This window comes from Ruditapes philippinarum, unplaced genomic scaffold, assembly GCF_026571515.1.
Source record: "Ruditapes philippinarum isolate M1 unplaced genomic scaffold, ASM2657151v2 ctg173_1_1_1_1, whole genome shotgun sequence".
NCBI classification, from domain to species: domain Eukaryota; kingdom Metazoa; phylum Mollusca; class Bivalvia; order Venerida; family Veneridae; genus Ruditapes; species Ruditapes philippinarum.
The window spans coordinates 436038-450164 of NW_026861243.1; the positions used below are offsets into that span (position 1 = coordinate 436038).

At 34.4% G+C, this 14127-nt stretch overlaps 1 protein-coding gene across 4 annotated transcripts in view; it reads left to right on the top strand.

The window, feature by feature from the left end:
• Nucleotides 1–14127, top strand: part of LOC132715005 (uncharacterized) — a 77577-nt gene that overhangs the window by 35828 nt on the left and 27622 nt on the right. The window contains exons 19-27 of one of the 4 annotated variants that reach the window (XM_060697973.1): nucleotides 3440–3503; nucleotides 4374–4640; nucleotides 4831–4992; nucleotides 5273–5444; nucleotides 6097–6284; nucleotides 6528–6791; nucleotides 7396–7504; nucleotides 8005–8140; nucleotides 9051–9891. The exons of 1 other annotated variant lie outside the window; for it this stretch is intronic. In XM_060697973.1, the coding sequence (XP_060553956.1) occupies nucleotides 3440–3503; nucleotides 4374–4640; nucleotides 4831–4992; nucleotides 5273–5444; nucleotides 6097–6284; nucleotides 6528–6791; nucleotides 7396–7504; nucleotides 8005–8140; nucleotides 9051–9246 (1558 nt within the window). In that variant the 3' untranslated portion in view covers nucleotides 9247–9891. Of the gene's footprint in view, nucleotides 1–3439; nucleotides 3504–4373; nucleotides 4641–4830; nucleotides 4993–5272; nucleotides 5445–6096; nucleotides 6285–6527; nucleotides 6792–7395; nucleotides 7505–8004; nucleotides 8141–9050; nucleotides 9892–14127 lie in introns of those variants that run through there. 2 more of the 4 variants (XM_060697976.1, XM_060697975.1) reach the window with 2 other exon arrangements.

Sequence of the window (14127 nt, forward strand, 5' to 3'; positions counted from 1 at the left end):
TAGAATTTTTTTAATGAATTTTATATACTTATTCTTGTAATTAAAGCAATTTGTCCTTTTCTTTTCATAACTGTATTTAAAAATGGCTTGAAAGTTCATCCATTAGTCACTCTCGTTGCAAATATTTATATAAGTTTCTTACAGTTTTTCATTATATGAAAATATAAACAATCAATATAAGACAAAAAACTATTTATTGCATTCAATATATATATGTAGAACAAAATCGTACGCCATACTTCAAAAGACCTCAAGAAAGTATTTTATGTTAGGGATGGAATTAAAGCAATAAATTTAAAAAAAAGAGGTATATTAATCATTATTGCATTTTTTACATGCTTAGGTTACAGTGACAGAAAATTACCGCACCAAATACCGAGCTTGTTACTCATTCAATGATCCGTACATCTACACATTTGATAGGAGGTAGTGTTCGTTAATGCATTACATCATAATTACGGGGCTGAAACGCTCCGTCTCTTATGAAAGGATCTCTTTCCGTACCACAAATTTAACACCCTTCTGGCTTGTTGAAAATACAGTCGTTAATAATTTCACATAAAACTAAAGGGCGTCTGTAGCCGAGGAGTTTAGGTCATCGACAACAAACCACTTTCCTGTCACTGCTGTATATGACCTCAAATCCCGTCATTGACCTTTGATTCTTTCATGTGAGGAATAGTTCTTGCTAGCTTAAGAAACGTCGGCGGTTCTACTCAGGTACCCGTTCTCATCTGGAATGATGCACGGATGCGCACCCGAGTTCACTATAAATAACCTTAACAGAGTTTTTACAAAACACTCAACACGTCTAATGTATCGTAGAACAAACAGACAAACGTACAGAATATTTCTGCTTATCGAAAATGTAGATTAAACGGAGATAATAATTTGAACATCTGATATTTAAGTGTTCAATTATTGTTACTGCAAGTATAGACTTTATTTGGTTTATATATACAGAATTTATTTAAGTTCGATTGTGTAGGAAAGACACACTCTCGAATCCGTTCCTGGAACCAACCAGTACTGAGCAATGAGTGTAAATTTTCTTGCTCAAGGAAACAACGACTTGCCTCTGACGGGGTTTGAACCCATACGGCTAGCGATCATTAGATTACTAGTCCGACGCGTTAACCACTCGGCCATGCCGCCACTTATAGACTTTATTTAATCCAACATACTTGTTCAATACCGCAGGTGGTACTCAAAACAACTTCTTGAAGAGTTTGTTCTGTTTCGGCATAAAACGCTTCCAATCGAGGTTAGTTATTTGTTTACTTGACAATAACATAGTAATCACTTCCAAATATTCAACTTCTGAATCTCAAAGTTGTCATATGCTCCAACGATACGACTTTCCCAAAGTATACAGTGTGTTTTCATAAGGATAAGTCCAGTCTGTGACCTCTGATAGAGAACCAGTATTATTTCTATTTCTCCGTAGGAAATGTAAAAACTAAACAATTTCAATTTGACATACATTATTTGCACACAGCTTGAATGATTTTAGCCTTCAGCAACTGTCTTAACATATTCTCTAGGTTCAAACAATAACTATTCGTTGCCATTGTTAAAACTTAAATAATTAACTATTTTTCTATATATTGTCAAGGTTCAAACAGTAACCACTGGTTGCAATCGCTGGGCGACATGCACTTGTGCAGTGACAGTGCGTGCTGGTGGAGACGTGTTTACAATCAACCACTGCTCCGGTCACCTATCAACTTTCCTTTCGGCAAATGATGGCATTCTGAAGGTTTATAGATTATGGAGCACTTATTACAGGGTAATACTTTAAAGACAATCTTTTATTTTGGTTTTAAGTGAATAAGTAAGCATTCATGAATACGCATCTTCCTGGGAGACAAATTTGCAATGAAGGTATATAATTAACGATTCTGCCCTTCAGCTTTGATCATTCATATACTTGAACCATTGAATTTTCTTACACGACGTTTTATTGGCAGAGGATACATTCAAGTTTACCTTTTACCCAAAGAGCGTATTGCGAAAAATGGCTGTTTTTATTGAAAAGCCCCTGTAACAAGTTTCAAACTGCTATGAAACTATGAACAATGCTTAAATACTGATGAAACATTTTGCACAAATGTTGACCGGACCATAGCCTCTGTAACAGCATGCTCAATCGTAAATTTCCTGTGACCATGGCAACGGGGGACGTCTCAAAATTGCCAAAAATCACTAGTTTGCATAGTTTTTTCCACCAAAACTGATTTCAAAGTGCTGCAACTTCTCAATGAATTGAGAAAGCTTTTCATCGTCGGCTACTAGCTATCCTAAGATCGACTTGAGGCCATTTTAAGCATGTCACATGTCCAAAAGTTTCATGGCGATGAGGGGGATTATCGCCCCCTTCAATCCCCCCCCAAAACAGAAGGGGGCAAGTCCCCCTACTGGCAACATCCTGATGTAACATTTGGACGGGGGTCGGCGCCGAAAAAGTGGTCATTTTTTTACAACGTGTCTCAAACGAAACACAGTGTTTGGGGCCTAAATAGGGCATTTTTTTCACTGTGATGCATTATGCATTATGTCAGATTGCGTTACTTGTCATTTTATTTTTCATGTGCTTCTTTACTTTGTTAGATAATTCTTCCGACGGGGATGAACGTGATTGTTATATGTGATGTCTCATTTTAACTATAATTGAATTGAATGTTTATGTCGTACCGAAACGGCCGTCGGACTTTGAAGGCAGACCCGGAAGGGCTTATGTGGGAATTTCCCAACGGTGATTTTTAGGGACCGATACTATACTTCCGCGACAACCCAGTCTGACCCGGTCGAGTCAAGATATGGCTATTGGTGGTGGTGGTGGTGGAGTGATTACTTCTTCCCTCATCAGTTTGCCTATTCTTGGGGGTAAATTTATTGAAAATATTTTTTGTTGCCTTCATTTGGTTTTCTTACCTTTTTCGTACCAGAAAAAAACCCTGTAGCGTAACAAAAACGGCCGGTTTAGTGTGTCGAAAGTTTAACACTTAAAACGGTTATCATTTTTGAAAGAGTCAAATATAAATCGGTACATGTTGTCTCTGAGCAAATTAAACCATTTGTCGGTAAAGAAATTAATCTCAACCATCCTTATATATGTCTTATTCAAAAATACGAATAATGTACCGGTGTTGTTTTTTTCATTTGTCATTGAGGTGTGTTATAAGGTTCTGTAAGGACAACTCGTTTGAAAGGTTAACCTGTTATCAAACGACCGGTATATATTCTGCTAAGTTTTACCTTCATCTTCAAGTAAAACACCAGTTTAGAGTTTTAGTTTAGTTTTATATATTGTAAAGCGTGTTTTATTAAAATACATGTATATCTTTTGGCTTAAACAAAAAGTCAGAAATGTATTATTCTTTTCATTACGTAAAATGCACGTTTTAATTATGTAAGCTTGATATTTATTATTTAATAGGCTTCTTTTGACTGGGAGGCAAGATGAAAGCCTTCTAAATCCTGATGTTTACGAAAACGTGGAAAGCTGGGACACAGACGCTTGGGGTTTGGAGCTCAAAACGCCTTTAAAATCCAAATAAAATGCATATTTGTCAATCCCAGGACATGTACTGATCATATATATCAAAAAATCTTAATATATGCCGTTTTGAAAAAAATGCATATTTTAACGTCTATAATAATACACAAGTTAAAAATGTTCGCCGGAAAAAAATCCGCACACATATCGTCAACTCCTTTGGTCCATATAATTTTTCACGATGATGGTCAATTTTAAACTTCAACGGTAATATAAACTACTTAACAGCCGAAATAAACATCAAGATTATCGCCGTTTTTTTTTCAACGACAAAAACTTTCGATAAATTCAATGGACCAGACGGCTATGAACGAAGCTATCCGATTTTGTGGCCCCAGCTTTGCCGTGTGCAAAATGCGCAGCGCTTTTAAAGTTTGGGAACCACATTATCGGATAGCTTCGTTCATAGCCGTCTGGTCCATTGAATTTATCGAAAAGTTTTTGTCGTTGGAAAAAAACGGCGAGAATATTGATGTTTATTTCGGCTGTTGCGTTGTTTATATTACCGTTGAAGTTTAAAATTGACCATCATCGTGAAGAATTATATCTTCTGTGTCGATGGACCAAAGGATTATGTGAAAATATTGGAAATGGATTAAAATACATGGTGATTATGACGGTAGGGGTGCGGATTTTTTCCGGCGAACATTTTTATCTTGTGTATTATTATAGATGTTGAAATATAATTTTTTTTCAAAACGGCATATATTAAGATTTTTTGATATATATGATCAGTACATGTCCTGGGATTGACAAATATGCATTTTATTTGGATTTTAAAGGCGTTTTGAGCTCCAAACCCCAAGCGTCTGTGAGCTGGGACAGTAATAAGAAATTATGCGTTTGTCCATACGCAAGTTCCGGAAGTAGTTATGACGCCATGTGCTCCGCAGACGAAGAAGCATTATGTACGGGATATGTTTGGCATTGGGGTACCCGCGTTTCAGCTCAAACAAGGAGCAGACGAGACGTTGAACATACCCAAAAACATACCAGTTTTGAAACAGACTTTAAAAAACGATTGCAAAGGATGAGAAGCAAATGGGAAATATTAAGAGAACAACATGTTTCATTACGGAAGGTAATCATTTACAACAAAAACGTTTTAAAATTCAAGTAAAAAAACGAAAAAGTAGTGTAACGATAAAAACTATACGATACAGACCAATTAAAGCATGCAAGCTGGGTTGATCCGTCTCATACAGAATAAATAAAAGCGAATCTGTTCCATAATGATCTTTATTCCTTAAAGTACAATTGTTTCTTTGTAGAAACGGGAGGTTAACAACAGGACTACAATACCGATCGAGGAAGCAGAACAGATGTGTGAAGAACAATTAAACAATAATTGTAACACGTACTCCAAGAAAGATGACGTCAGCGATGTTGCGGAATCAAATGATACTCTCGAAAACTGTGCACGTGATACGGCGGTAAATAGAAAATTTGGAAAACAATAAACATAGAAAATAGTTTAGAGTCACGTTCTTTTTACAATATTTTCATAAAATCAATTCTGCTTATATAATACATATACATATATATATTTTAATCCTTGTCTGTAAAGTGAAGCTTTCATCATATATAATTATTGGACTGTTCTTGTTGACACAGAATTTAACACTTTTTTCTTCTGAATATTACAAAATACTTTATATTCCATTAAAAACCTCAAGTGACTGACTGGGGACATTGTGTAAATTTACCTTTTAGATAAGTGGGACCACAGAATGGGTCACTCCTCATTGTGATGCTATAACTCAGAAAGTTACAGTAGAAATTGAAAAAGATGTTGAATTTGCTGAGAATAATACTGAGTTAGTTAATAATATCAAAGAAAACGCATGTCCAAGTAATTGTAGCGGACACGGACAGTGTGTTAACCGTATGTATCTTAAATTAGGGTCTACATGATTTAAACTATTGTAAAAGTCAGTTTAAAATTCGAAAATACTCGTATTTTTGAACCGCATTTTCCTCCATTATTATCATTTAATTTTTTTTATAATATGTCCAGATAAAATGTTAACATATTGTTTTGAATGTAATGTTAAGTTTCAATTGTTTTATTTCTTACTTCAATTTTCTAACAATAATTGACTTTTAAAATGTACATAATTATATTTGTTTGTTTGATTGGGTTGTACGTCACACCGACACAGTATAGGTTATGTGGCAACGTACCAGCTTTACTGGTGTAGGAAGATCCCAGGCGCACTTCCCTGTATTATTTCAAGCTCGAACGGACATCTGAATAGAACCAGTCGTCCCGTAAGCTACCTGGATAGCTCCCTCACATGAAAAGAATCCCTGTCGGGATTCGAATCCACAGCGGTAAATGGCAAGTGGTTTGAAAATGTATATAAATAGTGTTTGAACAAAACACTAGGTGTTGATGTTATGACTCACATAACGTATTAGAATGAATGATAATTGGCAAATGGCCCTCTGATATCACCTTTCTATCTTCAAGCGCAATAGAAATGAAAGTCTTGTTATACATGAATGTTTCGTGACATTTAAGTTTTATTTTCTAGAAACATGTGTTTGCTTCCAAGACTTTGGAACAGATCTTTGTCTTTTGAATCTAACACTCGGTCCATTGATTGAAGAACTTGCAGACGAAGGAATTTGTGACGTCAGTACCGGAAATGAATGTGACTTTATTTTAATAGTTGGGAATGGCTTTGTTGATACTGCAAAATGTAAATTGGCAGTCTATGTGGTATGTTTCTATTAATTCTATTCTTATAATAATTAGGAGATAATCATGAGAAATATTCCAGTTTTTAACATCAAACGACTGTCATTACTTTATTACTTCTTCTATTGCTAATTTAATGTAAAATTGATTTTGTATAATTATGTAAGTTCCTCTTGACTGCATATACTATATTCAACGAAATGGTTAATTTCCGATAGATTCCGGTTACGCTATGTAAATATTAATCATGTTTTAATAAACTAGGCTGGAATTGATGGTAATTTCAACATGACTGAGGAGTTTGAAATTAATTGCGCGTACATCAACTACAACGAGCTATATGCCCTGGTGCCCGAAATTACGAATTCATCCGATAATACTAACACTACGCTAATTTCCCGGATGCTTGGAATATCGGTTAGTAACGATGGTACCAACTTTGGTCCCCAGCAAACGGTTGTCGTGCTTGATACCACGTGCCAGGAGCGCCAAACAAACCCTAATAATGAAACAATTGTTACTTTGAAGGTAAGTTTCACATGAATCAATGACGTCATTATACGTTTCGTAAATAATAAAAACTATATATAGCTCTCGATTACTTGTTTATAGAATATACAAATATCATTTATACCTAAATAACAGTAGTACAGTGTCACCAAGTTTAATCCGTCTGAAGTTCACAAGCGTGCATTTTGACCAGACTAATTTCTGTCAGATTAACAATTTTTATTTTGATCTCTTATTTGCAGTAAAAACCATTTATTAAGACCATCGATGAATTTTAGTCAAAAAGGTCTTACAGAGAGGTCACACTAATTAATATTGTGAGGTTAATATATTGAATATCGCTGGTCTTATAAGTGTATCGAAAAACGAACTGGGGCTGGAAAAAAGGGAATAATTTCGAGATGGTCTTTGTGTGAATCATGTGACAATTGAAATACAGAACCGAACATTTTGTTCTTTAAAAATTGATCTCATTAGCGGATTGGTCTTAACCCAGGGGTGATTTATAACTAGGGTTTTAATTGTATATTGAAAGAGTTACTTATCAATCGCAAATATTACTTGCATTCTCTGAAAGAAGTTAAAGTCCCATATGGTGAAGCTAATTTTGTTTATTTTACAGTCAGGATACTGTTTCATAGTAGCCACGTGCTATACTGCAGGTACTTACCTAAATGGAAGTTCGTGTGCCAAGTGTGACACTTCACAGAATTTATTTGTTTGGACGGACGGTAAGTTTTGAATTTGATATATTTTCCAAATACTTCGCAAGCAATTCATCTATAAATTATTATTATAGTTTTAAATGAAAGTGCCTTGTTTAGATAAAGGTGCAGTCACAACTGTGTTTTCTAAAGGTTTTATAGTCCATAAGAGCGACGAACAATTGGCCGAGTCTTATTACTCGCATCATATACAAAAGAGCTAAGTTAAACTAAACTTGTGCTAGAATAATACATTTATTAGTTTGGAAATATTTGAACATGTAATATAAAGCAATTGCCTTAAAACCACTTGTCCCTTCAAACTTTGGTTTGAGTCACGCCAGGGGCATTGAATTCTTTCATGTGAGGAAACTATCTATATATTTGGTTTTGGTTCTTATCAGGTGCCCACTCATGTCTGAAATAATGCACGGCCATGGAAAGTTGCTTTGTGACCTATGAAATTGTCCGTGTGACTTACATTAAACACGTGATTAACATTTTCAATGATTTATTTTGTTACACAGTATGCGACAACGACGATGATGCAAACGAGAATTATTTGATCATTGTCTTAAGCAGTGTTGGCGGCGTTATACTGCTAGCCGCAGCCGTTGCTCTTGTTGTTTTAATTAAACTCCACCTGAAGGCAAAAGCGGCCAGGTATAAATCTTTTTTTAAACTCTTCTTCTGAACACTTTTCTCTGACTGATTATTGGCGCGTTTTGATATATTTTATACTATGTGTCATGATTAATATCGCTGTTTTTATTGTGTCACGTATTGTGTTAAATATTTCCTGTGTTGGAAAGGATCGAACCCAATATATGGTATATAGGACAGTTGAGTGTATATGACAGTCCGCCGAAAATAAAAACCGTTAACGACAAATATTTGCTATAATACCATTGTTCATTCTGATTATGATCTGCACTTTTTACTATTCCGTCCGTATATGTATTTTGAATTTTCCTTAAAATTGGTGAATGATTTTGTCAAGATTGAAATATTAGTAAGTCTTTTTCAGTTTTTGGCGGGGAAGGATTAAAATGGTTAAAATAATCTTCCGAAACCATAGCTGTATGTTGTGTCCCCTCAATAAAATTTGGATTCAAAATAAAAATGTTATTCTGTACAATACATAATACGCTTCGACTTGAGCAAACCTTTATCAATCATGTTCAATTTCTGAAGCTGGTTACTCGTGCACCTAATTATTTATAACCCATTGATATTGGGTTCAGTTAAATATCCTTTGAATATACCTTTAATTTTTAATCAGCGATGTTAGTAAAGCAGTTTGAATGTCAAGTAAATGATTAATTTTGGTTTGAGAAGAATGAGTTGTGTAAGACTTTTATTTTGAAATGATTTTCATTTGGATATAAACAATAAACTCTACAGAATAATTCATATTTCATGACTCCCATAAATTAGCTTTCGGGTTGAAACATATCTACATCAAAGCCATTTCTGGAAAAATAACATGAAGACGGGTGATCACTTACTACACGTATTAAATTTGCTTTGAGTGAAAAACATTTATATTTCAATCATTATTTCATTTAAACAGGACAATATTTCCCTTAGTGGACACATCGCTTGGACCATCTAAGATGACTTTCTTGTACCGTAAAAACAGTAACGTTGCGGTCGTTGAACATCCTTTGGGAACGAATAAGGCAAGAAGACCGTCTGCGGCAGAATATTTCTCAAATGACGAGGTCTTTCCCAATTCTTCAAAGGAAATGACGTCAGATAATTGGTAGGAAGTCGTCTGCTAAGTGGGAGAATTGAAATTTAGAAAAGAACTTTATAGTGTATGTTTTAATGTGCTTTTCTAGATATTGAAAGTTGTTGCTCACAAGCAACGTCAAACCATTCTATGAAAATTGTTTCAAGATATTTCATGTGCAAAAGAATGGTTTCAATATTACTGAATTTGTCTATATATTTCTATATTTCACTGTATATTTCTATCAACGTTTTTGAGATAACGCTGCATTTTGTGTATAGTTTTGTGTAAATTATAAAAAGTACTCCTTTTTATTTACTAAATTGTTCTATCTATACGTTTATTTAATAAGAAAAAAACTAACATTTTAGTCAATTCCCATTTTCCATTTTAAGCTCACCTTAGCATGCTCAGGGTGAGCTTTTAGGATCGATGATTGTCCGTCGTCCTTCCGTCGTCCGTTCACATTTAGTTGTTAACACTCTAACGGTCGCATTTTTGCCTCAATCATCATCAAACTTGGTCAGGATGCTTATCTAGTTGATAGCTTGGATGAGTTAGAACATGGGTCATCTCGGATGAGAAACTAGGACACAAGAGCTAAAAATAGAAAAACCTTGTTAACACTCTAGCGGTCACATTTTTGCATCAATCATCATCAAACTTGGTCAGAATGCTTGTCTAGGTGATAGCTCGGATGAGTTCGAACATGGGTCATCTCGGATGAAAAAGTAGGTCACCGGAGCTTAAAATAGAAAAACCTTGTTAACACTCTAGTGGTCACATTTTTGCATCAATCATCATCAAACTTGGTCAGGATGCTTATCTAGTTGATAGCTCGGATGAGTTCGAACATGGGTCATCTCGGATGAAAAAAATAGGTCACCGGAGCTAAAAATAGAAAAACCTTGTTAACACTCTAGCGGTCACATTTTGCATCAATCATCATCAAACTTGGTCAAAATGCTTGTCTAGGTGATAGCTCGCATGAGTTCGAACATGGGTCATCTCGGATGAATAAATAGGTCACCGGAGCTAAAAATAGAAAAACCTTGTTAACACTCTAGCGGTCACATTTTTGCATCAATCATCATCAAACTTGGTCAAAATGCTTGTCTAGGTGATAGCTCGCATGAGTTTGAACATGGGTCATCTCGGATGAAAAAGTAGGTCAATGGAGCTAAAAATAGAAAAACCTTGTTAACACTCTAGCGGTCACATTTATGCATCAATCATCATCAAACTTGGTCAGAATGCTTGTCTAGGTGATAGCTCGGATGAGTTCGAACATGGGTCATCTCGGATGAAAAAGTAGGTCACCACCGGAGCTAAAAATAGAAAAACCTTGTTAACACTCTAGCGGTCACATTTTTGCATCAATCATCATCAAACTTTATCAAAGTGCTTGTCTAGGTGATAGCTCGGATGAGTTCGAACATGGGTCATCTCGGATGAAAAACTAGGTCACAGGAGCTAAAAATAGAAAAACCTTGTTAACACTCTAGTGGTTACAATTTTGACTCAATTGTCATCAAACTTGGTCAGGAAACTTGTCTAGGTCATTGCTGGGAATAAGTCGAACATGGGTCATCTCGGATGAAAAACTAGGTCCCAGGAGCTAAAAATAGAAAAATCTTGTTAACACTCTAGTGGCTACTGTTGTGATCCAAATATTCTGTTAATTGGTCTGAAAGTTTGTTTTGATGATTTCTAAGTCAAGTTCGAACATGGGTCATCTTGGATGAAAAACTAGGTCACACCGCCCAAATATGGAAAAACCTTGTTAACATTCTAGTGGTCACAATTTCGACTCAATTATCATCAAACTTGGTCAGGATGCTTGTCTAGGTAATTGCTTGGATGAGTTCGAAATCGCATGTGAAACTAGGTCACCGGAGCTAAAAATAGAAAAATCTTGTTAACACTCTAGTTGCTACTGTTTTGATCCAAGTATCCTGGAAATTGGTCTGAAAGTTTGTTTTGATGATTTCTAGGTCAAGTTTGAATATGTGTCACCTGGGTAAAAAACTAGGTGGCACTGCTCAAATATGGATAATCCTTGTTAACACTGTAGTGGTCACATTTTTGACTCACCTGTCATGAGACTTGGTCAGAATGCTTGTCTAGGTAATTGTTTGGATGAGTTTGATAAGTCAGGTGAGCGATCTAGGGCCATCATGGCCCTCTTGTTTTATATAATCATTGACTAGTATTGTACATTAGTAGTTTATTTCGTTTTATTGCATTGTTTGATTTTTTGAACACATTAAGTAGTTGTTTTACCTATTTGATACAGCTAATCACATTAAATCTTAATAATAACTTGATCGTACAAATTTGTTATTTTTGTAAGAGCCTACTTTGTGATAAATGTGTTATAAATGTTAGACGACGGTTGCTACGAATTAACCAATAACAGAGAAGTATTTCCGTTGTATATATCATAAAGAAATCACTTAATCGTTGTTTTTTTAAACTACCAAGTACCAATGTACGATTTTCATAGAGAATGTCTTGCGGAGACAGTTTAAAATTGGGTAAAACGCCCACAATGCCCCAGAAATGCACGAATTTTTATTTCTGAAAAGCGTTTTCTTTTTTGATACCCTGTAAAAGGTTACTAACTGGTCAATAACCTGAACCATCTTTTGTCCATGTTACCTTTTGGCAGATAGTACAGTTACAGTGATTTTGTATTTTGTATGGGAGTAAAAATACTACTTTGTTTACATTTTGCCAATTCCATGACCAATAATTTTACGTTAAGTGCTATTTCTTTCAGCGGATAAGCCAACCTGCTCTTAAACCATTATTTAACAGTTTTAAAACATGTGTTTTCCCTTTCTTAAGAAGGGGAAAAAATAATTTCTGATGTATTATGTACCTAATTAATAATGACACATTAAGCATCTGTATAATAGTAGAGATGGTAAACCTATTTTTATCTCATTGAATGTAGAGAATTTAGAGAATCTTAGATGTTTGATGAATTTCATATGATGAAAACCATGTTGAATGTGAAACAAGTTGTCATAAAATCAGCAAAATGTAAGTAGGTAACAAGATATAAGTGGTATTTTGTATTCCAGACAAAATACTTAACCACTGTAAGTTTACTTATGGTTAAAACACACATTAGAAGCAAAGATGATTCAACTATATGGGCAAATTCGGTAACTTTAAATGTACATTAAAAATAAAAAAAAATGCATTTGAAAAAAATACAATTTTATGGGCTGAAAGGCACATTATGCTTCAGAAATGAATAATTTTATAATTCTTAAGAAAGGGGCACACATTGCGTTATAACGTTAACACAAAGGTTTTAGAGCATATTAGGTGCTTATCACATAAAGATACGTAATTCTTGGGGTTTGAAAAGAAAACTGTAACACAAATGGCTTGCAATATGATTTTACTTCTTTGCAATTGTATTGTTTAGAAAAAATATAATGAGTCTGCAAATAATATTAAATCGTGAATGAAAAACGAATGCAACAAATAAATGTGATATTTTCTTAAATGACTTGTATAGAGTGTCTTGCTATTATACAAGATTTATTATACAGTGAAATCTCTGCAGAGTGGTCCTCTGTAGAACATTTACCTCAACAGTAAAAGTAACACACTTTTTGAAAAAAAAAGTCCTCAATTTCAATTTTAATTTTTTTCGAACAACACGTCTCAGGAACAGCTCATGAAGGGTGTTGCGGTGTAAAAGTTTCACTGTATTAGATTTTATATAAATTTGTCACTAAGGTAGTTCACTTCTTTGTTTAACATATTGATCTTATAGTGACTAGTAGTAAAACATTTCTGACATGCACATTGCGCGAAAGGGAAGTAATGCATCCTTGACACATTTTGAAAGAGTGAATACAATTATGGTATGTTTTAGTTAAATTTGCAACCTAAACTGCATCTTAGAGTCGATATCACAGTCATAATTAGTTTTGCAAGAATGGTCATACCCACCAACGAGGCCTTACAAAATATTTGCACGTACACACTTGCATAAATTTATAAACATATATAATTAATAAATAGATATATAAATACTATTAAGTGTAATTAACTAAATTTCTACCATCATTGTGATTTAGTTAGATATGATTTACATTAATTTTTACCTAACATACTTTGTACAATTTGACACGTTAATCCGGTGTATCGTGAAAATCTATCATTGTGAGATTCACAAACACAAGACAAGGGACTGGTAGTTAAATGTAAAACGGTTACAAAAACAATTGGATTGATAAGTGATACTGATATGAGATTAATTTGGCTCATAAAATTTGGCAGGGTCATGATTCAAGTTTAGATGACGCAGTAAATTTAAATAAATAGCCATAAAACAACGTAAAAAGTTGCAAACCGTGGGATTAGTGCGAAACAGCTGTACCTCATTACGTAATGAAGGAGTTACGTCTGTTTCACACCGATCCATAGAAATTTTCTGTAAGCCCCTTTTACTCTTTGTAACTTATAGTTCATAGATTGCGTTCATTATCATTCAAAATTAAGAACATTTTTGAGCGCATTTGATTATAGCCTTGACAATAAACTTTATTGAGATAAAATGAACCGGAGTCGTGTAAATTTTGCAATAATAATTTGTAAACAATGTATTTCAATAGTACAAAATCCATCACGCTGTTAAATAATTTTTGCATAGAACCGTTTTTAGAATTACATTGACATCATCAGAACGACTGGCAATCTAGAGACATTGTGATGTTTCTCACTAAATGTACGTATATGATTACAAATTCCTCATCAATTATTACATTAAGAGTAACATACTTTACTCAGATCTCTAGAAAAACGATTGATCAAATGCTCCCATTTATTTCAGTTCATATGCCTAGTACATTACGCAAAAGAGAATAAAACCAATCATCCAGGTCTTCAA